General features: G+C 41.2%; 1 protein-coding gene across 1 annotated transcript; it reads left to right on the top strand.

The window, feature by feature from the left end:
- Nucleotides 1-1,759: 1,759 nt before the first annotated feature.
- API5 (apoptosis inhibitor 5) lies at nucleotides 1,760-22,034 on the top strand. Its single transcript, XM_034769635.1, has 14 exons — nucleotides 1,760-1,957; nucleotides 4,195-4,356; nucleotides 5,735-5,828; nucleotides 7,753-7,818; nucleotides 8,249-8,400; nucleotides 9,000-9,206; nucleotides 10,929-11,033; nucleotides 11,998-12,087; nucleotides 12,937-13,118; nucleotides 13,433-13,526; nucleotides 15,103-15,159; nucleotides 17,946-18,022; nucleotides 18,515-18,651; nucleotides 19,822-22,034. Exons 1-14 carry the CDS (start codon nucleotides 1,889-1,891, stop codon nucleotides 19,899-19,901), a joined length of 1,572 nt encoding a protein of 523 aa, XP_034625526.1. The 5' UTR covers nucleotides 1,760-1,888; the 3' UTR covers nucleotides 19,902-22,034.
- Nucleotides 22,035-23,723: the final 1,689 nt, after the last annotated feature.

Genomic DNA, 23,723 nt, shown 5'->3' with positions numbered 1-23,723 from the left:
ATTTTTATTCTCTCCCTCCTCCCTTTCTTTTCTTGTATTCAGAAATCCCTCAAGATCACAGTACCTTAGCCATATATCAGCTTCTTTGACCAGTGTAATCTCTGAAAACTAGATGCCAGTGTTCCCCACAACAATCATGCTGCTGAGAGCCCAGTGAGGGTTCATTGAACTGTATGAGTAGGGGTGCGGAACTGGTGCTCAGGTGGGCATAGAAAAAGTAGCTGGTGTGGCGTGTCTTAGTTGGGTATGTAAATGTGGGGAAACAAGTTCATGTTCTGGAAGGGGATAAGAAGTATAGGGCATTGCTGAACAGATGCACTTTTGATCACCTGCAACCCTGACCCCATTTAAAAATTTGTGTGTGTGATTTTTTTTTCTGGTTTTTAAGTAGAAGGTATGGAGGGTGCATGGTCAGGACTCAAACTGACAGTGCGGAGGAAGCACTGGTATTCTCATTGTCCTGATATGTTCTCATTAACCCATTACGCAGCAGACAGACAAGCTATTGTATACTGGACCATCTGGAATTTCTCCACAGAGTTCTCCATCTCCCAGGTCCCAGCAGCTGCAGGAATGGAGCCATGTGCCATCTAGATAGTCTCCAATCGACAGGTGGATCGGAGTGCAACAGCTTCTTTTGGTTTAGCTACAGTGCTTAATTTGTGCCAGGGCTGAGCCCCGGCATTATGGGCAGCAGGTATCACAAGCTGGGGGAGGCTAAGCCTCCCCAAACAGCCCTGCATGGCCCTGCTCATGCTCTGCCCCCAGACCCTCTCCTGCTTCCTGCTGATGCTCTTCCCCTGTAGCCGGAGCTAGTGGGGGCCGGCCTGTTGCCAGGGGCTCCGGGTGGCTGGAACCAGTGGTCACGTCGCCAGCCTGCCCGTCGCTGGGGACTGCACTGCCCGCCCAGTGTTCCAGGTCTTGGGGGGAGGGAGCCACACTGCCCGCCCAGCACTCCAGGCCTGGGGGCCACGCTGCCTGCCTGCCCATATGGTGCTCCAGCCTGGGCTGGAGGCGCTTGGATGGCCCGAGGCTGGGGTGGAGGAAACGGGGCAGGAGGGACGAGGTCTTGGGCCGAAGGAGCAGGCTGGGCCAGGGGCTAGCCTCCCCCAGCTGGAGGTTCACCCACTGCCCATGTCCGACACCTCTATGCTTGGCAGTTTGTAACCCCGCTTGCCGTGTCAGTTATGAAAGGGAAAAAATTGCTTGAGCCCTGGCACCTCTTTCATTACAAATTAAGCACTGTTTAGCTGTACCCTGTGGAACACACCCAGTTTACGCTAAAGCAGAATCACGCCACTCATGAGCCCCTCCGAGCATCCACACACAAATTCCACAAGTCCAGCTCTGCACCTTTCACCTGTGTCTGTGTGTGGACAAGGCCTTGCTGGCTAATGACACCCCAGGGTAGCAGCTGGTGCTAAGTCCACCGCTGCAGTGCCCCGAGGCGAGCAGAGGACAGGCTCCCGGCAGGGCTGATGATGGGCAAAGGCTCTACCAAGGGTCACTGCAGGTGTTCATATGGTGGAGGCGCCATTGGCGCCCGGGCTGGGGGCAGCTGGGAAGGGCAAGGGTCTGCTCCTGGGAGACTAGCAGGACAGCAGCATCTAAGCTGCCCCGGCCTGCAGCACTGCGCAGGGGGCGGCCCGCCGTGCCAGTCTCGCCCAGGGCGCGTTCCCCGGCGGCTCTGCGCTCCCCCGCCCGGCCGCAGTGAGTCCGCCGCGCCTGCAGGGGTCGCTGCCGCGGGAGGCGCGGGGCTGAGGGCGTTCGCTCGGCGGTAGCAGTCGCAGCGTCCGTGGCGGTAGACGCCTGAGCAGCAGCCGCAGGAGAAGCAGCCCTGAGCCGCGGCGGCCTCGGTTCCAGCTCCGAGTCCGGCCCTCGCCGCACGATGCCGACCGTGGAGGAGCTTTACCGCAACTATGGGATCCTGGCCGATGCCACCGAGACCGCGGGGCAGGTGGGTCCCGGCCGCGGCCTGCAGGGCCCCGTAAAGCTCCGGGCTCGAGTGCGGCGGCTCCCGGCCGGGGGGAAGCTGCGGGGCGCAGGCCGGGAGCGGGCTGAGGGTAGAGGGGCGGCTCGCTGAGGCTGCGGCAAGGGGGGACCTGGGAGTGGGGGATCGGCCTGGGGCTGAGCAGGTTGGCGGGCAGCGGGTTAAGCAAAAAAGTAACTGATTAAAATATTGCTCCCGCCGCCAAAAGCGTCCGCCTGGGCCGGTGGCGTTAGCGGTGAAAGCCTGGCCCGCTTCTCTTCCCCCCGTTTGCTGTTGATGCAGACCTGGCCTCATTCAGTTGGAGGGGACGCGACCTTTCATTTGTTACACGCCGCTTTGATCTCAGGCGTAAAAGGGTTTTGCAGCCAACGTTTCCCCAGGACGTTGAAGGCCTGACTTCCAGAAGTGCGTAGCGACCACTGCTCCTGGTCCGTTTTATTGGGAGTTGTGGGCAGCCATCACCTCTGAAAAATCAGTTCCTTGAAGCTCCCTCCTGCTTGTCAGGCCTGTGGCTCTCTCTTAAATGTGGTGTTCTGGCGTTTGAGTTATTAACTCAGTCTCAGAAAACAGACCTGCCTTGATCGGTGTTTGGCCCAGAGAAACTTGTGACAGTCATAAAAAGAAAAAAGACATGTCTTGTGTCTTTTATATTTATTATTGCCATCCAGAACAGGCTGTGTTGGGTAAAGCATCCTTTCTGCAACAGTGAGGAGAGTAGGGTGTTAAAAATAGAATTCAGTTCATTTTCTTTAGAATAAAGTATTCGGATTTTTTGTTCCCATTATAGTATGTTGTTTGGGAGACTTCCGCTAGCATTTTGAGGTTTCACTCCTGCATAACTTTACGTAAATAAGTAGAGTTAAGCATGTGCAAAAGAGCTTGCAGGATCTGGGCCTGTGTGCAGTGCACAGCTAAGCAGATGTAGGAGTGAAAATGAAAATAGCCAAAGTAAGTAAATGACAACTGGTGCATAATAATTGAGGGATTACTGGTCAGAGAGGAAACTTATTTCTAAGTATAGAGATTGTGTACAGTAGTTTATTTAAAAGACAGGTGGTAGGAACAATATTTGAATAAGACCAATATGATTATTCATCTGTGAACTACTGTCACTTAGGGTACGTTTTCACTACCTGCCGGATAGTAATCGATCTATCGGGGATCGATTTATCGCGTCTCATCTAGATTTATCTAGGGATAAATCGATCCCCGAATGCGCTCCCCGTCGACTCCGGAACTCCACCAGAGCGAGAGGCGGTAGCGGAGTCGATGGGGGAGCCACGGCCGTCAATCCCGCGCGGTGAGGACCTGAGGTAAATCAATCTAAAATAAGTCGACTTCAGTTATGCTGTTCACGTAGCTGAAGTTGCGTATCTTAGATCAATCCCTCTCCTCCTCTCTTCCCCCCACCCCCCTCCAGTGTAGACCAGCCCTTACAGATGTACAATTTGGGGACAGAGAGATTGCTTGTCCAGTTCTGGCCAGCAATCGTCTTTAGGGCATGAAAAGAAAAGTTTCTCAGTATAATTTCCTGGCTTGCTAGATTAATAAAAAAAAAAAAATGCCTTGGCAAGGCCAGGTGAAAGATTAAATGTCAAACTTCATCTGAGAGAGAAACTAATTATTGTAGTTCTTGTATCTTTTACAAACAATTCCTTCCCCTGTCCAGATAGTAGGCTTCCAGGTTCCGATCCTGCCATAGAACCCTGATAATCATGTGGAACTCTATCAACTTCATTGTGACCCTGCTTGTGTTTAAGGGTCTGCTCATATAGATCTGATTGTAGCATTTGGCTCTTAGATAGTATAAATATTTAACGTTATTCAGCTGAACAGAAGGTGATTTGTTGGTCCAATTGTCTATTAAGGGCCTGATCTCTTACTGAAGTCAGTGGAAATTTTGTCACTCACTCAAAAGAAGTAGAATACCATAAGCCATTTCCTACCTTATTGGTGGTTTGGACAGTAATTTTTTTCATTAAATGACGCCTTTATTTTTGGTCAATAATTTTGTTGGTTTGATTAGTAGTCAGCACAGTTATGTCAAAGCAAATCATGGTCCGGTTAATTATATGTGAACTTTTTGTAAATAGGTTGCTGTATTAATGATTAAACTGAAGTGCAACTGAGAGTAAACAGTCCTTTTTTGGTTCTAGGGAAATCCAAAGTATGCTCTGCTTTATATAGTCTGTCTTCTCTTCTAGCATAAAGATGCGTATCAGGTGATATTGGATGGCGTAAAGGGAGGTGCCAAGGAGAAGAGACTAGCAGCACAGTTTATTCCAAAGTTCTTCAAACATTTCCCTGAGCTGGCTGATTCAGCTATCAATGCCCAACTGGACCTCTGTGAGGATGAAGATGTTTCTGTAAGGATACATGCTGGACATTTTGTAGCAAGCTGCTATATTGAGTCTTATTTTGTGCTCCCTTTTATTCCTTTCCCATTTTATATAAGTATTTTTTTGCAAAAAATTGGACTTCAGTGTCCATATGTTTCCAAGCATATTATGTCTGTGTGTCATAAAATTATAATTGAATTAATAATACGTTACTGCCTTCCTCTTATTTCAGTCAAAACAATTCTGATCACTTTGGGTGAAATAAGTTGATTCCTACAGAAGCTTGTCACTTAGCTCATGATAATGCTTATGCAAATAATGTCTGAACACATTGTAATTGGACTCATCTTCTATCACCAGATAAATCTTCCTTGGGTTTTTTTCTTCACTATCCCTTGTGACTCTACCCTTTCTAATTACAGAAAAAAATTATCTAGCCAGAGACTGAACTAAAAATATTTTTCATATCCCTAACACTTTTTTATATCAAAGCACTTTACATGTATTAAGCCTTACATCGTCTCTGGGAGGTAGGGAAATATTTCTCCCATTTTACATTTACACATTGGAAACATGAGGCACAAAAAAATTCAAAGACCTGATTTTCCAGCAGTTCTCAGCATCCACAACTCCAATTTGCTTTGATGGAAGTTCTATAGGCTAAGCACCTCTGGAAATCAGACTTAGGTGATTTGCACAAGGTCAGACAGGAAATCTCAGCTGTGCTGGGAAGAAACCCCAATATTTCTGACTCTATCTTGTACACTAACAACAATCCCATCCTTTCCGTTTTAGCCAATAATACCTATCTAGAAGTGGTCGAAAATGATCAAATAAAGGATGGAAGCTGTATTATTTTTAATACAAATTTGGTTCGTGAGGTTTTGATCAGTTAGTGATATTTTTTTATGTAAGTGTTCAAAGAATTTGTTAAAATGGCATTTGCCCAAAAATATTAGGCTCAAAATGAAATCATAGTTATTTTATAATCTGCAAATATCTGTTTATAAGACTTCTCCAAACCATCCACAGATGTTGAAGTTTGAGCTGTCACTAGTGTCTGATTAATAGCTGGGGCAGAGACTTTTCAGTATGGAACTAATGGTGCAGCAGAGTTAAATCAAAAACCTCACATGGGTTCTGCAGTTTACATCAGAATATGCAATTCAGAAAATTTGAGTTCAGCATTTAATTCAGGGATGATACAGGAAGTAGAAGGTAGCAGAAGTCACACACTAAATCATCTTAGTCTTTGTTGGCTTAGATATCAAACGCGTAGTTTTTTCTCATTTAGCTGTTTTTCTTCTGAACCTTTTTAGAGTCAGTGCAGTCTCAATCTTCCTGTAATTATGTGCTAAGATTTTGACTCTTCTGTTCAGATGATGACAGTATTTCATTCTGACAGATCCGACGCCAAGCCATCAAGGAGCTGCCTCAGTTTGCCACAGGAGATAATCTTCCCCGGGTGGCAGACATACTTACCCAGCTTCTGCAGTCAGGTAACATGCACTGATGATTTCCTTGCCTATTTCCTGCTGCCATGTGCTTCTGTTACATGTATGTTTGTGGCTGGTTTGGTTGAAGAGAGTTACAGTTGTGGAAATTGAATTCTTCCTCTGTTGATTCATTAGCTTGTTATGTAGCAATCTGCCACAGTTGTCTTCATGTCCTATTTTTTCTCCATTTCTTTTCCCCTGTTTTTCACATCTTACATCTGCAGTGCAAATATGCTAGCCTCCAATTCTGCTGGGAAGTGACTGATTATCTTAATTTAATGCAAAATGACTTAGAGTTCTCAGTATTTTTGTCCAGCTTTCCATGGCCTGGAATACTCTTGCCCTCAATGCAAGAGCTAATGAACTTTTCATATACTGGTGCCCTGGATCTGTCTTGAATCAAGTGTCCATAGGGATCGTTTATTTCCTAAAGGCTCTGAAAGACCAATGGATTTGTCTTCTTTGGCACAATTTAAACTTTCACATTTTCAGTGCACAATAAATTAAAACGTTTAACATCATTCAGTATTTCATATACAGTAACTCCTCACTTAACGTTGTAGTTATGTTCCTGAAAATGCGACTTTAAGTGAAACTATGTTAAGCGAATCCAATTTCCCCATAAGAATTAATGTAAATGGGGGGGGGTTGGGTTCCAGGGCAGCTTCCCCTACCCTGCAAGCTCCAGGGGTGGGGGACCTCAATCCTCAGCCCGCCCACTCCACTCCTTCCCCCAAGCCCCCACCCTTGACCCTCCTCTTCTCCCTCCCCACCTCCTCCCCCTTTACTTTGCACACTGCGTCCTGGCTCCTCCCCCCTCCCTCCCTTCCCTTCTAAACGCTGCAAGCCAGCTGATTGCCATGTTCGGGAGGGAAGGGGGAAGCGCGCCTCCCCCCTCCCTCCTGCCCGGGACAATCAGCTGGCTTGCAGCGTTTAGAGACAGGAGGGAGCGGGGAGGAGCGAGGACTTGGCGCAGGCTCCTCCTGCCTGGGGCAATCAGCTGGCTTGCGGTGGGAGGCAGGAGGACCCTGCGTGCCGAGTCCTCGCTCCTCCCCCCTCCCTCCAAAACGCCGCAAGCCAGCTGATTGCTGCAGGCAGGAGGCGGGGGGAGGAGTGGGAAGGCACTGATCTGCAGGGTCTGGCGGTGGGGGGGGCATAGGGAGGTTGCCAGCTGTGGAGAAAGCAGACAGCCAAACAACGTAACAGTGGAGCATTGCACAACTATAAATGAATTTGTTCTCTGATCAGCAACGAAACAACATTAAGCGGGACGACTTTAAGTGAGGAGTTACTGTATAATATATATTAGTTTTTGAAAATAAAGAAAACCCCAGTGGCTTTGTAGAGAGCTAAATATTTACTAAATATTCAGTGTTATTTTGTAAATGCACTATTTTAGTCTCTCCTAGTCAGTAAATGGGAAATGTTGCCTTTCAGAAGGGACTTGCATTTTGATGCCACTTTGCAGCAGAAGCCCTATTTGATACAAAATTAGAGGGAAAGAATTTGCTTCCTCTTTTTGGAAAGCACTGGAGAACTTCAAACTTGTTCTAAAGTAAATCTGTAAAAAAATTATTCATCATTAATATATCTGTTGGCATCATTTTGGTTACTACAGGTTTAACCATTTCTTCAGCTAACCAAAATACTTAGTTATGATAGTTAACTTACAAAAGTTTGTGACTCTGGTTTTTAAACCTTTCTATTGGTGAAATTAATTTTTTCATTTCTATTTTGTATCTTCACTGTCAGGATGACAGGAAATATTTGTTAAACATTTAAACTCTGCAGCGACTTGCTCTTTGTAACCAGATGTCAGGAGCAGAAACCTTTTTGTATTATGCTGGAGTATTCTTTTGACCTCTTATTCTTGCCCTTACTTCAGTGTTTCAGAAAGATGCATGACTTTGAATTTTCTTTCCCCCAGATGATTCTGCAGAATTCAACTTGGTGAACAATGCTCTGCTAAGTATATTTAAGATGGATGCTAAAGGTAAAGAACAGACTCTTTTATATATAATGTTTTTAATGTTTACCAGTCATTGTAAGTCTCAAGGAGCGAGGAATAGTACTTGTATCTGCTGCAGGGCAGTGTAGAATTTTAAGCAAACATTATTACTTGCTGTTCTGAGTCACAGATCTTGAGCTGCTTGGCTTATATAAATACAGATTCATTATAACTTTGGAATAGAGTGGCACCCGAAATGTGTTGTTTTATATGCAAACATACAGGAAGGCATGCTCTTTCCCTTTAAGAGCTATGTGTTCTGCTGTGCTGTATGTTTACCTTGTTTCTAAAACTAGCAATTTTAAAATAAGTTCTGGAGCTTTTCCAATTTGGAAAGTAGTTTTCTTTTTACTGTATATCATAATTATAAAATTGTTGAATGGTTTGCATTAGTTGAATTTTGTTTGCATTTCAGGGACACTGGGAGGCTTGTTCAGTCAGATTCTTCAGGGAGAGGATATTGTGAGAGAACGAGCCATCAAGTTCCTCTCTACAAAACTCAAGACCCTGCCTGAGGAAGTGCTAACAAAGGAAGTAGAGGAGCTCATATTAACTGAATCAAAGAAGGTAAGTGTTGTATTACACTCCAAATTTAGGTTTTGTTAAATCAGCTTTTTTTGTAATAGAAATGTTTCCAGTATTTAATTATTTAAAACACCATGCACAGTTATGGCATATATACATGATTCTGTGATTACCCCGCTATGTTTGCAACCCAGATGTTACAGCATTATGTTAGTGTGTGAATGCGAAAGCAACTATTTTTTCCACTTTTGTTTATAGTCTATTTTCATTGTCCAGACTGAGAGAAATGCCAAAATCAAGAAAACCGACCAACCAATAAGAAGTAAATAACATGGTTAAAGTTCTTTCAGTTTTAGGCATTAAGTTTTTGTTAGTAATCTAAGGAGACTTGATATTTTAAAATTATTGGCTGCGCAAAGTGAGGTCCTATGCTCAATTTGATGACATTCTGTCTGTGTGACCCTCTAGTTACTTTAACCCAGAGGCATATACAGAGATACTGTATGTTTTCCCATTTTTTAAAATGCAGGAAGCTAAAACTGAACGATAGTATAACAGTGTGATTTACCAACTTAAGTGTAATAGGAGACAGGTATTGCAAATTGCCTCAGTGGGATTCTGTTTTCTGCTTTTATTTTAAGGTCCTTGAAGATGTGACGGGTGAGGAATTTGTCCTTTTCATGAAGATATTATCTGGCTTAAAAAGCTTACAGACAGTGAGCGGGAGGCAACAACTGGTGGAACTCGTAGCTGAACAAGCTGACCTGGAGCAAACCTTCAATCCGTCCGATCCAGATTGTGTGGACAGACTCTTGCAGTGCACTCGACAGGCAGTGCCACTCTTCTCAGTATGTATTTCCTTCCTTTGTATAGTTAGTACCATATTAAAGTTACTGACTGTAATGTCTTTAACGTCATGACTAATTGTGTCAGAGTGATTGCACAGCTGTGACTTATAGTCAACAGTTTCTCTAACCTAAGTCTTGCATGTATTTTGGACTGATCTGTTCTGGAGCAGTTCCATTCAGATTTGTAAACTTTTGTGTCTTCCCTAAGTTCCTGCTTTCTCACAAATTGAAGAATTTGATGTGAATGATGTCAGTCTCCCACCTCTATTCCTCGGCATATGTGGTATTTGTCTTGGTGTGTTAGCTGAGAGAATTGAAATTTTCTTTATTGGTTTTGGAAAATAATCTTACAACATGACTCTAGGCGCTCTCTCTCTAATAATCTCCATGCTCAGCAATTTCTAGGCTTAATTTAGTAAAAATAACTTTCTTCCATGGTTACAGAAGGTTTTTAATACTATTATTTTTGCTCTTTGTTAGCATCCCTGGCAGATGGGCAGTTCTGTTGCATTGGCTCTATGTGCCCAGTGTAGTTTTTAGGAACTACTCTTTCAGAATCAGGGGGAAAACATCACAACTCAACATTATAAGAGGGGGTATGAGAAATGAAGTATGTCCTTGTGGTTAAGGCACTGGATTATATTTGTGGCTGTGTCACAGACTTCCTTTGTGATCTTTGGTAGGTTATTTAATCTCTGAACCCTAGTTCCCCAATTTGTAAAATGGAGAATCCGCTGAAATTCTAACCCTTGCACTGATTTAACTGTTTTTGATGCACTTCTCCACTGCAGGAGATTTTGACAGTCTGTTAAAGGAAAATGTGGTGGTTTATTTTCATATCTATAGCACAGAAGGAACTGAGCAACTTCTGAGACATCCTGTGCGCAAAAGAGTTTTGTCAGCTTTTGCCCCAGTCTTGCAAGGGAAAGTCATTATAAGATAAAGGCAGGATTTAAGGTCATGGGCAGGGACTTCTGGCCAAGTGAAAGCTCCATCTCTCAGCTATTTCAGACACAGATTACCACTTGTATTGAAAGAGAGTCATTGAAAGGAGGCTTCAGCCCAACTTCAGAAATAGGTTAATAACTTCTTTTTAAAACACTGACACTTGCACAACCAGAGTAGGATGAGTCCTTGCAAAAGTTCCTGGCTTGTGTGTCGTCTTTTTTTTTTTTTTTTTCCTCAGACTTTGGAATCTTGTAACAATCCCCTCTTTAGACATAAAAAGTGAATATTTGCCAGGTATACTATTAATTATACGTGGTAATTATATATACCCTCATATCCACTGGGCTGACCTAGCACTATCTGCTGTCAAGAGAGAGCTGGGTTTGAATCCTAAGCTCACACTCTTGCTCCATTCTCAGTGAGGGTTAGGAATATTGCAAAGGTGAGAGCACAGAGTCCAATAGACAAATGTTCTGCTAATAGATTTAAATTTAAACATTGATTAACTCAGTCGATTGCCAGGCATATTGTAGTAGTTTAAGGCCTGTTTTCAGGGAAACGGAACTGTTATAGATAGGAAAAAATAAGCATATGCAATTTTATCACAATCCCCTGTAGCCTAGGCACCACTCTTAGCTGGAAGGGCCCATGTGTTTTGAGGGGGGAAATTGGCTAAGGGGTAGCAAAATGATGGGTGTCCATTGGGCAGGGAAGGTGGAAGAAAATGAAATCAAACTTCTGCAATAACCTTAGTGTCTTTCTGAACTTTTACAGAAAAATGTTCATTCTACAAGGTTTGTGACTTACTTCTGTGAGCATGTGTTACCAAACCTCAGTTCCCTGACTACTCCAGTGGAGGGCCTTGATATCCAGTTAGAGGTAAGCTAAGCCTGTAAGAGCTAATAAACCTCTAACATACACATCATAGTGCCTATTGCAGAAGTGAATGTTTCTCTGCATAACTCTCTGGGATTGTAAAAACTACAGTGTGTTTTCCAGCAATGTGCTGGTCTACTGTTCTGTGGCTCGTCCAGTTAATAACATGAGGAAAGACCACAGAACTCTACCAGCTGATGGAGCTGTGTTGAGCAGAACCTTCCTTCTAATGCCTAAGAGTAAATACAGAAAGCAAAAGCCTTGCCCTAATTAAGAGGAATAATGACTATAGTCATTAGTCATATGGTGACCTCACTGAACTCTCCAAGCTGTTGCTGTTCCTTCACATTGCCTTCCATATAGCCCCCTTAGAGTTACCACTTTGTCAGCAATGTGCTTGTGCTGTGCAAAAAACAAACAAACAAAAAATGAAAAATTCCTGCCTGAAAGAGCTTACAAGCTGAAAGACAGATCCAGATAGATAAGATTCACTGAGAAGCCATGAGGGAATAACTTGAATACCTTTTTATATTCATTATTTTTATTGTGTCACTTCTTGTGGGCATCATGGAGGGAGTGTAGCTTTAGGAGGGACTTAAATGCATTGAGGAAGGAGGCTTGAATGAACATCTGGCAGATTGCAGACAGGAGATTCAGACAAGCTTAGTCTGGCATTCACTGCATAACAATTGTTAAAATACATGAATAAATATTACTGTCACATGTTAATTTTCATTAGTTCGCTACAAATCTCTGCTACTTAAAACCTCCATTAAAGGTAAAATGTCTCTCATCTGGCATGAGTTGTATTTTATAGACTTTCCAAAATCATGATTGATGTTTGTGGCAATTGAATGTTGCAATATGCTGAAGAAGCCATGTTAATGCTGCAATTCACTTTTATTTAAAATTATGCAACTGTGTGATTATAACTCTTAGCTTTACCAAGAGCTGTTCTTATTTGTAGGTATTGAAACTACTTGCTGAAATGAGTTCGTTTTGTGGTGACATGGAAAAGTTAGAATCAAACTTGAAGAAGCTTTTTGATAAATTACTGGTAAGGCAGACTTTTGCTGTGATACAGTAATAAAAAATGCACTCCTCAAAGTGAGGGACCTTCAGTAGCTTATTACCCATTTATTTTGGTCCCTTTCTGTTGTAAAGGTAGTTACCCCTGGTTATTCTTCTGTTCAAGACAAATAAGTGCAAAGATCTCTTTGCCCACTTTGAATCTCTCAGTAGCATTGCAGAACTGGATGATTTCTCTACACACCATTTTTGATCTAAGTTTAAGAAAGTAGCATTGTTTGTGTTCGTATGATGATCTTAAAATCCGTCAGTGCTAGCAGTAGTGGCAGGGCTACCACAGACGCTTACTGGCTCAGAGCAGGTATAGTTGAGATGCTGATAAAAGTGTTGGTAGCTGATCTGCAGTGGCCTGCAAACAAATGATAGTAACATGGAGCTAGTGCAATGAAGGGAGATTGTTAGAATTGTCAGAAAAGATAAGGCCCTATGTAATATAGCTTAAACTAGTTTAGTTGGAGTCTGTACAAGACTGCAGTAGAACCTATAGAAAAATGTTAGTTGGTCCTCCCTGCAATCCAACAATGCACAGAGTGGTACTAATAAATTAGGTGGTTGCCGGACTGGCTGTTTCCAAACACTGAAGTTACAGAGAAGTTTTGTACGATCATACATCCAAGAGAAACTGTTAAATAGTTAGACTGCTAACCTACTTACATATTTAGCTAACTGATTTGGTAATGTTGTTTATTTCCTATATTGAGGTTTTAATTTTCATAGCCTTGCCCTCTTGTGAAAGTGGGTGAGATGCAAAGAGTGGAGAAAAGGGAACAGGTGAGTGAAAGTGTCTCATGTATCTATTCTGCTTGGTGTTCATCAGGAGTACATGCCACTCCCTCCGGAGGAAGCAGAGAATGGGGAAAATGCTGGCAATGAAGAGCCCAAGTTGCAGTTCAGCTATGTGGAGTGTTTGTTGTATAGCTTTCATCAGCTGGGGCGAAAGCTTCCAGACTTCCTCACGTCCAAGCTCAATGCAGAGAAATTGAAAGACTTCAAAATCAGGTAATGTATGAGAGACTGGAATGATCACTTAGCTGCAAACCTAGCTGGAATGGGCATTTTGGAAGTGTTAATGTAGAATATTATTGATCCTTCCTCTGTTGAACTGTTTGGGTGCGGGAGAAGAATAAATCCGATTAGTAAGTAAAATAATGAACTGATTGAAAAATGTTTTCAGCGTTTATTTCAAAATAAAAAAACCTCTTGTCATATCATGGTTTTCCTTTTGCTTGTGCTGTTCTTTCACAGGAATGGGTGTAGTTTTGTGCTTGGCTTGGTTGGGCTTCATTAAATACTTAAACTCTTTTTTCTGTTAGGCTACAGTATTTTGCCCGAGGGTTGCAGGTTTATATACGGCAGCTTCGTCTGGCACTTCAAGGAAAAACAGGTGAAGCCTTAAAAACAGAAGAGGTATGTATTCCCCTGGAGCAGTTCTCTTATCAATTCTACTGAAATAGCTATTGCAAACCATTATAAATGCCAACCTTTTTTGCTGAGATGACTAATTAAATGATACTGGGAAATGACTGTCACTGTGCTGCTTAAGCCTACTAAATGAATGTAGATTGACACTGCATTTCAGGCAAATACTATCCATACAGCCGATAGCAAGTATTTTAGAGGCGAGAAAGCTCTTGTCGTTTGAATAAACTTTTGTTTCGTGGTCTGGAAAGTAGCAAATGTTTTCTAGATTTAGTAAGTGTGAGATGGCAGCAGGTATGAATGCACCATTCTCTTACCTCTACAGACCCAGGTTCAATTCTCCTCATGTGCAAATGAGTTGCAACTCAAATTTGTTATTAGTATTTCTCGATACTACAAAAGTACTAAATTAAGTGCCGTTGGCCATGTCCAAGTTTGGCCAATGTGTTGCAGGTCAGCAGTCAAGGAAGCTGAAAGAGCTGTATGAGGGCACAGGACCACAGTGCCAGAGGGTGCTGGAAATCAGGACTGGGGTGCACTGATTAGCAGGGAGTGCAGCAGATTGGGACTGAGGCTCATTAGCAGAGCTGTACAGTGGCCAAGCACTAGGACAGTGAGGGCAACAGATAAGATTGAATTGGTTTAGTAGAGCTGCGGCGGGAAGCTGGCATAGTACATTGCCGTACTGTTGCTTGTCTCTAACCGGTGCTGTCAGTCACTTTCAGGAGCATTAGCCTTATTTTATTTTTTTTATTTAAATAAAGGCAGTTTGCTTTCTGGTATAAAGTGTTGGCAATGTTCAGTGTCCTGGGCTTGTTAATATGACACTCTTGCAGTTCTCTAAGCAGTTAAGTTTCCAATCTGTTGCAGCACCAATCATGGATTTCAGAAGCAATGTTACTCCACATACAACAAACCAGTGATGCTAGCTTCCTAAGTCAGTATCTGATTATTCAGTAGTTGTGCCTGATCCTGGCCAGTCTTCCTTGCATATTGAAACAAGACAGTGACGGAGAGTTTTCTGCATTTGCTTCAGTTGTGCTCTCTTGACTGGGTTTGTATTGCAAGCCTGAGTGGGTGGCAGATAGATACATGGAGTGGTTGCATGACTGGCAGTACAGGTAATTTCTGGAGATGGGGGACATTTCCAAGCCACAACCACATGCAGCTAGATGCAACAGGTCACAGTTGAGCTTTGGCTTTTAGATTATAGTAGTGTTTTGTTCACCCACAGATTATGTCTTTTTGGCCTAGTTACACACCATACATTTCGTTTTGAATGAGACAGCTAAAAGTGTTGAACAAAGAATGGTAGGAAATTGGAGATCCTGGAATTCTATAGCCAACTGAATTTCATTAAATGCAAAATTACTGAGAACTAAAAATTATAACAGCTAAGTCATTTACAGAAATGTGCTATAGATCTCTAATCAAGGCCATAGAAACTTATTAGGAAGTGTGCAGTAAAATTCCAGTACTTTTGTCTTCACTAAATGCATCTGATGTAATCTCAAATTACTAGAATAGCTGGAATTAAAATTGCTGTATTTTTCCTCTTTTGCAGAACAAAATTAAAGTGGTTGCCTTGAAAATAACTAATAACATCAATGTTCTAATCAAGGTAAGCCTTAAATCTTCTGTTATGTCTAAGCATGGAACAGGTCTGTAATAGAAGGATCTCTGAAAAGGAAGGCTCAGGAACAAAGAGCTATTGAGAAATTTCCCAGATGGGGATCAAATTTTATTGTCAAGACTCTGCACTGTCATCTCTCATAGACTTTAAGGTCAGAAGGGACCATTATGATCATCTGGTCTGACCCCCTGCATGCTGCAGGCCACAAAACCGTCCCTACCCCTTCCCTGGACTCTGCTGTTGAAGTCCCCAATCCTGTTTTAGGTGGCTTCAATCGGCAGAAACCCTCCTGCTAGAGATCCCTGCCCCATGCTGCGGAGGAAGGCGAAAAACCTCCAGGGGCTCAGCCAATCTGCCCTGGAGGAAAATTCCTTCCCGACCCCAAATATGGCGATCAGTAAGACCCCGAGCATATAGGCAAGAGTCTCCAGCCTGACCCCTGTCAGCCATTGTACAATTTACCTACCATTGCTTGGTTTTCCTCGACTACTATGTTTTACCATTAAACCATTCCCTCCATAAATTTATCTAACTTAATCTTAAAACCAGACAGGTCCGTCGCCCCCACCGTTTCCCTCGGAAGGCCGTTCCAATATTTCACCCCTCTGACGGTCAGAAACCTTCGTCTAATTTCAACCCTGAACTTCCCCACGGCCAGTTTATATCCATTCGTTCTCGTATCCACATTAGTACTTAGCTGGAATAATTCTTCTCCCTCCCTCGTATTAATCCCTCTAATATATTTAAAGATAGCAATCATATCCCCCCTCAGCCTTCGCTTTGTCAGACTAAACAACCCAAGCTCCTCTAGTCTCTTTTCATACGACAGGTTTTCCATTCCTCTGATCATCCTAGTGGCCCTTCTCTGCACCCGTTCCAGTTTGAGTTCATCTTTTTTAAACATGGGAGACCAGAACTGCACACAGTACTCCAAATGAGGTCTCACCAGCGCCTTGTACAACGGAAGCAGGACCTCCTTATCCCTACTAGATATACCTCGCCTAATGCATCCCAAGACAGCATTGGCTTTTTTCACCGCCACGTCGCATTGTCGACTCATAGTCATCCTGCGGTCTACGAGGACCCCTAGGTCCTTCTCCTCTTCCGTTACTTCTAACCAATGCGTCCCCATCTTGTAACTAAAATTTTTGTTAGTCATCCCCAAATGCATCACCTTACACTTTTTACTATTAAATTTCATCCTATTTCTGATACTCCAATTCACAAGCTCATTCAAGTCTCCCTGCAGGATATCCCTATCCTCCTCCGAATTTACAACGCCTCCCACCTTCGTATCATCCGCAAACTTTATCAGCCCACTCCTGCAATCGCTTCCGAGGTCAGTTATAAATAGATTAAATAAAATGGGTCCCAAAACCGAACCTTGAGGCACTCCACTAGTAACCTCCCTCCAACCTGACAGTTCACCCTTTAATACGACCCGCTGCATTCTCCCCATTAACCAATTCCTTATCCACCTCTGGATTTTCATATCGATCCCCATGTTTTTCAGTTTAACCAATAATTCCTCATGAGGTACAGTATCAAACGCTTTACTGAAATCCAGGTATATCAGGTCCACCGCATTTCCCTTATCTAATAAATCCGTTACTTTCTCAAAGAAGGAGATCAGATTCGTTTGGCACGATCTGCCCTTCGTAAAACCATGTTGTAATTTATCTCTACCATGGAGTAAATCAAATTCAGCATTGGCACTACGTTAAACTTCTTCCCTTAAGTTTTTGTTAATTTCCTGGTCTGAGGAGATGATGCTCCCCTGCTGTCATGCAAGTACATTTCCTTTGTGAATTCTCTGGAGCTACATGTTAGCAACTAATAATGGAAATTAATAAACAAAAGGCTTATTGAATTGAAAGTAACAGTGACTGGGTGACTGAAATCCATTTCAGTACTCTACCTGCTCACTGAATAAAGTTTGTGGCATCATTTTCAAGACATCCAGCCACCTTGAATTGGGTGAATTACCCTGCTGAGGAGCTGGACTTTTAAGTGTTGCAGCCCTTTGTTTGTAGGCCAATAAATTGATGATTCATTATCATGAGGGGAAGATTTACTTTAAAAACACTATAATGGGTCAGTTGTCCTTTGCAGTGTCATTTTGATCAGAAATTTCGGCCAATTGTTCAGTTTAGGATTTACTTGTTGTGTCTGATTTCAGTGGGTTTGATGGAGTTTACAGTATATTTAAGCATAAAAGCAAGTTAAGGATTGAGCAAGTCTTGCCTCATAACATTCCATTCTTTGGTATCTATAGTTAGAGATATATCCCTGAAATGTTGACTTAAGGTTTAATGTAATGTTTTTAAAGCAAATTGTTTTGATTATACTTTCCCTTCAAAGTTCCTACCATGGCACTCTAGTGTGAGCCAATTCTTTGCTCATACCTATGCTGCTGCTTAGCACTGTGGTGGGGATAGCAGAAATCCACACAGGAGCCATTGTAGTCATGTACAGTACACATGTTAATGTATTGTGCAGAATCATAGCATGAGATACTTCTGTTAATACGAAATTAGAATTTCATATTAGAGTGCATGGAATAAAGTAGCTGAATTTAAGTGGTTCATCCAGGTAATTCTTGTTTCTGGATCCTAGGATTTAAGTCATCTTTGGTTTTAAAGAGCTTGTTTGGAGGAGGTTGAGGGAAATAAGGAAGTATGATTAATACAGACTCATAATATAGGTAAGATTATGTAGTGTTATTGGCGTGGACTTCATTTTGTGGTAAAATGTCCACAATTTTGTTTCTTTAGGACCTTTTTCACATTCCCCCTTCTTACAAAAGCACAGTTACGCTGTCCTGGAAACCTGTACAGAAGGCTGATGCAGGGTAAGAGTTACCAGGAAATCTTGCTTAATGTTATGTTGTTTCATACACACATCATGGAATCTTTATTTTGTGATGTACAATAACTTGTCAGTATGTGTCGTTCAGCACGAGCTATAAAACAAAGATTTGCATGCAAAAAGCTTAGATAGAATTAAGGTTACAACTGCATAATAGTACCTTGTAGTCATTGTGCATAAGTGATAGTCTCAGGATCCAGTTTGCCACACTGTGAGCCATATAGCAGCTCTAGTTGTTGGCGAATGGTATAATGTGTCAAGACTTGCTGGGATGATACAGTAGAAAATTTAATCAAAATGAGGATCAGTCTTTTAGGAAGGCTCTACAATACCATCTTCCAGAGTGTCTTCATTAACTACTCTGCTGGCTTATAAACACTAATCTATCGGGCTGAGCATACGGTGTCTGTATTTATTACCTCTGGGATAGTGCAGCATCGTTCAAAGACCTCTTTATATTTTCTTGCCTTTGTAGTCAAAAAAGAACTAGTGAAGATACAACCACAAGTTCACCACCGAAGAAGGCTCCAGCAGGACCAAAAAGGGATGCCAGGCAAATATACAACCCACCCAGTGGGAAATACAGTAGCAACCTGGGCAACTTTTCTTATGGTGAGTTGGAGACTTTGGAAGAAACTTGCAGTGTGAATTATACCCCTCTGGGAAGGATGTCAGTTAAGCAAGTTCCTTTCCAGGTCCTCAGTTGATCCAGAATTTGCTGTCATGATTTTTTCCATGTAATTGTATCTATATTTTTTTAATCACTGGTCTAATAATAGGATAGGCTGGTAAACTTAATAGCTAAGCAACTTTGCAACGTAATTTTAGCAGCCACTGGTCTCTTGCAGATCTGGGGATTAAATTGTTTGAAAGCTAAGATTCCACATTATATTATGATTTAAAATAATTTTCTGTTCTTAACAATGAAAATTCTGTTGTCATCCCCAATATTGTAATTTTTGTCATCACCAATTTTAAACATGGTAGGCAGACCTTTAGGGCTACAGGCTGTTTTAACTTTTAATATCATTTTAGAAATTATAGCTGGTAATGATTCTATTCATCTAATTTGTCCCCGTGTTAGTGCAGGATCCGCTGAGGATGGTAAACTTTGAGTTCCTCATTCAAATATGTCTAATTTTAAATATCCATAGTTCTGTCCTTCCCTTTGTAAAGTTAAGTTTAATGTAATTTTAAAGGCTCAATATTAATAACTATTACAAGGGGAGGAAAAAATAGTAGGGGGCTAAAACATTTTGATGTATTAAGGCTTCCACTGGGATCAGACTCTATATAGGCTACTAACGGAAGCCTGAGAAATCTTGACACTTTGGTTCTTCCAGTGAGATCAAACTTATTCTTAATGAAGCTAAATAAAAAACTGACTCCAATATACAAACAGTTCATTTATGTCCTCTGGTTCTTCCAGTGGCGTTGGAGCTTTAAACTGAAAACATTAAGGTACCAATACAGCAAAACACTTAAGTATATGCTTAATTTTAAGTAGGTGATTAGTCCCATTTGAAGTCAGTGTTTGAGATATGTTATGATGGATAGGCAATAAAAACTCTTAATAAAACTGATAGAGAACCTTTCAAACCAATATACTATAATCTTGTCAGAAGGTTTTAAGTACTGCTGCGTAGATGGGGTTAGCCCAGGTAATTGTACCAGAAATAATAGAACAGCTGTAACAGGCATGATAGTATTGCAATTTCATTTTTAATCTGCTATTCAAACACCAGAGACCTGTATGAGATAAATGTTTGCATTTATTTTCAGAGCAGAGAGGTGGTTTTCGGGGTGGCCGAGGGAGAGGCTGGGGAGGACGAGGTAATCGCAGTAGAGGAAGAATCTACTGAACAGACCATTGCATTCTCCAGAGCCATTATGGGGTAAAACACCAGTAAAAGTGAAAGTACTGCTCATCAAAGGATTGCCTGGAGTACTGTATCCCTTCAAGGACTGCCTTCTGCTAAAGACTGACTTAAATGTTCTTTATACCTTTGTATGTATGATCTACTTTTCTAACGGACTACAAACTTGTCCATAGTGAAACTACAACTGTATTTTTGGATGATTAGTCAGCAATTTTGAGTTATTTTAGAAGTGTCTTCAGGGTTTATTCAGAATTGGAAAACAGCATAGATGTTTTATCTGAAACTACATCTTGACAGTTTGTATATTAACCTAAAAATCAGCTGTTGCTCAACTAAAACTATATTGTAATTGAGTTTATATATTAAATAATGGACAGGAAAGGGATGACTACAAAGGTACACATCTGTTAAGATTGACAGCTGCAGTAATCCTTTCCTCATCTGTAACAATATCTTGCAATATGTGGAGAAGAGTACCATTATTAAATTAGCATTTGTTTACTCTTTATAACAGAATCGTTGACTATTCAGACAAATGCTGGATTTTTAAAGTCTGTAACATGGACACACAAATTTTTGCTTGTAGCATGAAGCAATCATTTAACTTAAAGTTGTGGAGAATGTGATGTTTTTGTTTTTGTACATCTTGCTCTTCTCCCTACATTGTAATGCAAAAGTGGTGTTTTGCAAATGGGTTTTTAATGTTCAGTGTGAATATGTATGCATATGCCATGAAATTTCAGTAAAACAGGTTAAAAAAAAAAACTAGAAGTACTTCAAGAGTGGGAAAAGTCAGATGCAATGATTAAGATTTATAGATTGGAGTTGGACAGCAGCAGTGGCCTGGCTCTTTCCTGTGCATTTGAAGATTTCTGGGGTGGTTGGCACTTGAAATTTCAAAAAAAAAAAAAATACCAACTGCATTTTAAAAATACAACAAATAAAATTTTATTTTGGGTACCACTGAAAAAATCCAGCTATGTTGTTTGATTCAGGTGGAGAATTGAAGACTCCGTACTAGTTTGTTGTTCGTGGTAACCTAAGATTTTGATTTAACAGTGGACACCCAGTAAATACAACTTTATTTAAGAGCAGATATGGCACAGAGATTTGGTTTTGCCCCCTGCCCCAACTTATTTTCACCACTTTAACTTTTTTGCTTTCTCCTCAGGTCATTCTAAAGATTGAACATTGTAAAAGGTGTGGTGAAAAGTTGGGGGAAGGAAGAAATATTAACAAATTCTGTTGACATAAAATAGCTTAGGCTTTAGAGGACTGAAGATTTCCCTAACATTTATTTTCAATATTTTGATGACCGTACCCCAAACCAAATGCCTAAAAGTAATGTTTTCCTACTAGTTTCATGTGTATTTGTGAGGAATAGCTTGTGAATCTGACACAGGTGTCTTCATTAACATTCTCTGATATTTATCACTGCAATCGGAGGAATGCAGCATTTGCATTTCTGGAACTAGTGCAAGATCCTGTAGAAAACTGGCCATTTCTAAAAAAAAAAAAAAAAAGCCAGAACAGCAAAACTACAGAAGTTGTCTCCAAACTTGATTTCTGCGCAGCTTTGGAACAGTGATGGTAAACTTTGGACATTCCATAAGCACTTAAATTGAACTTATTTTACTGATTACAAGACACTTGCTAAATTCAGATGGTCAGTAAGAAACTGAGCAATTAAAATTCAGCTTTCAAATATAAATTGACATGATCAAAATGTCATTTTGAAAATAGGGGTTGAACACAGGATCGATGTTTATTTCCAGGTGAAAATTCAGCATGTTGCACATAGGGCAATAATTTGTATTATTTGAAGATTTCTTAATCAATTTCAAAGCCTATTTGTAAGCACATTTATATTCTAATCACTGGATGCAAGCAGTTTCTTTGCTCACTGAAGTTTGAATGAGAACTTCTGAGACATCTTTTTCAGAGACAGTGTGCAGCTTCAGCAAAGTTCTTGCTGCCTCAGAAATACCTAGTTTCCCCCTCTCCTTTCATTCTCAATTTCTGATTCAGTGAATTCTTTTGGAGACACCTGTTCACCACCTTGTTCAACTGTAAACGTTCCCTTATGCTTTTGGAATAAATTCATTTTGTAATTTTGTTTGAGTGGCTTACTGTTTCATGATTACTGTAGTTTTAAACAGTTTCATACTTTAAGACCATTTTGTGATGGCTCACTAATGGGACATTACAGTATCTTATAATTTTCTAATGGCTTTCATTCCAATAGGATCTCCCTGATTATTTCACAAATATAGAATTAATTGTTTAATCTACAAATTAGAAGCAGCCACCATTAAGACAATGTTGTAGCTATTTAACTCTCTAAATCAACACTACAAGCAAAGTTTCAGATAGGAAATGAAAGATACACCTAATAGAAATAGCATGAGTTTAGGTCAGCTGAATGCAATGATCCATGCTACAATTCATAGAAATGTTGGACTGGAGGGGACTTGAGAAGTCAGCATCCAGCCTCCTGTGCTGTGTCCGGACCAAGTAAACCTAGATTGTCACCGACAGGTGTTTGTCCAACCTGTTCTTAAAAACCTCCAATTATGGGGATTCTGCAGTCTCCCTTGGAATCCTATTCCAGAGCTTAACTACCCTTATAGTTAGAAAGTTTTTCCTAATATACAGCCTAAATCTCCCTTGCTGCAGATTAAGGCCATTATTTTTTGTCCTACCTTCAGTGAACATGGAGAACAATTGATCACCAACCTCTTTATAATAGCCCTTAGCATGTTTGAAGACTTATTGGGTTCCCACTCGGTCCTCTTTTTATCAAGTCTAAACAAGCCTATTTTTGTTTGTTTGTTTGAAACCTTTCCTCCTAGGTCAGATTTTCTAAAGCTGTCATTTCTGTTGCTGTCCTATGGACTCCCTCTAATTTGTCCGTATCTCTCCTAAAATGTAGCATCCAGAATTGGACACAGTATTCCAGCTGAGGCCTTACCAGTGTCAAGCAGAGTGGGACAATTATCTCCCGTCTTTTACTGATAAAACTCCTCATAATACACCCCAGAATATTAGCCTTTTTTGTATCTGCATTATATTGACTCCTTCAATTGTGATCCACTATAATCTCCAGATCCTTTTCAGCAGTATTACCATCTAGCTAGTTATTCTTCATATAGCTGTGCATGTGATTTTTCATTCCTAAGTCAAGTTCTTTGCAGTTACCTTTATTTAGGTGGGATGCCAGTATAAAAGTAGCATATAACATTGTAGATCCAAACTCCCATTGGCAGTGACTAGATTCATTAGCAGCTAGAGGCTATTGAAATGATCTCTGTGAAATGAGTTTACTTCCATCTACTCTCTGCCTCCTTTTATTTGGTAGGATTTTTCAGGCCAAGCAAATTCTATCAAGTAATCAGACTTCCAAGAAGCATGTCTCCACTTTAGAAGAATCTTAAGCCCATATGTTGATTTGGATTTAACTTCTGTGAGCACATTCATTTGGCCTCCAAGCTTGTTTACTATAATTCTCTGTACCTATGGCTGATGTTTCATTCCTTTCTTAAAAAGAAAACTACCTTAAATTGATTCAGATTAAAACAGCCTATCTGTTCAGCAACACAGGCTTGCTGAGACACCATTGCTGTGTTTTGCTCTTTTCTTTGGTTTCCAGTTGCCTATAGGGTCAAATTTAAGGTTTCAGACCTCCTCAGGCTACTGTCCAAAAGTCTAAATCAAACAGAAGTACCTTCAGAACAAGGAAGTGTATGTCAAGTTTCCTGCATTCCAGAAAAGTTCAGTAAAGAAATCATGGGAAGGTTCAATGAT

Source organism: Trachemys scripta, chromosome 4 (genome assembly GCF_013100865.1).
Source record: "Trachemys scripta elegans isolate TJP31775 chromosome 4, CAS_Tse_1.0, whole genome shotgun sequence".
Classification (NCBI taxonomy): domain Eukaryota; kingdom Metazoa; phylum Chordata; order Testudines; family Emydidae; genus Trachemys; species Trachemys scripta.
The sequence above is the reverse complement of the archived record's forward strand: the minus strand, read 5'-3'. Positions and strand labels throughout refer to the sequence as shown.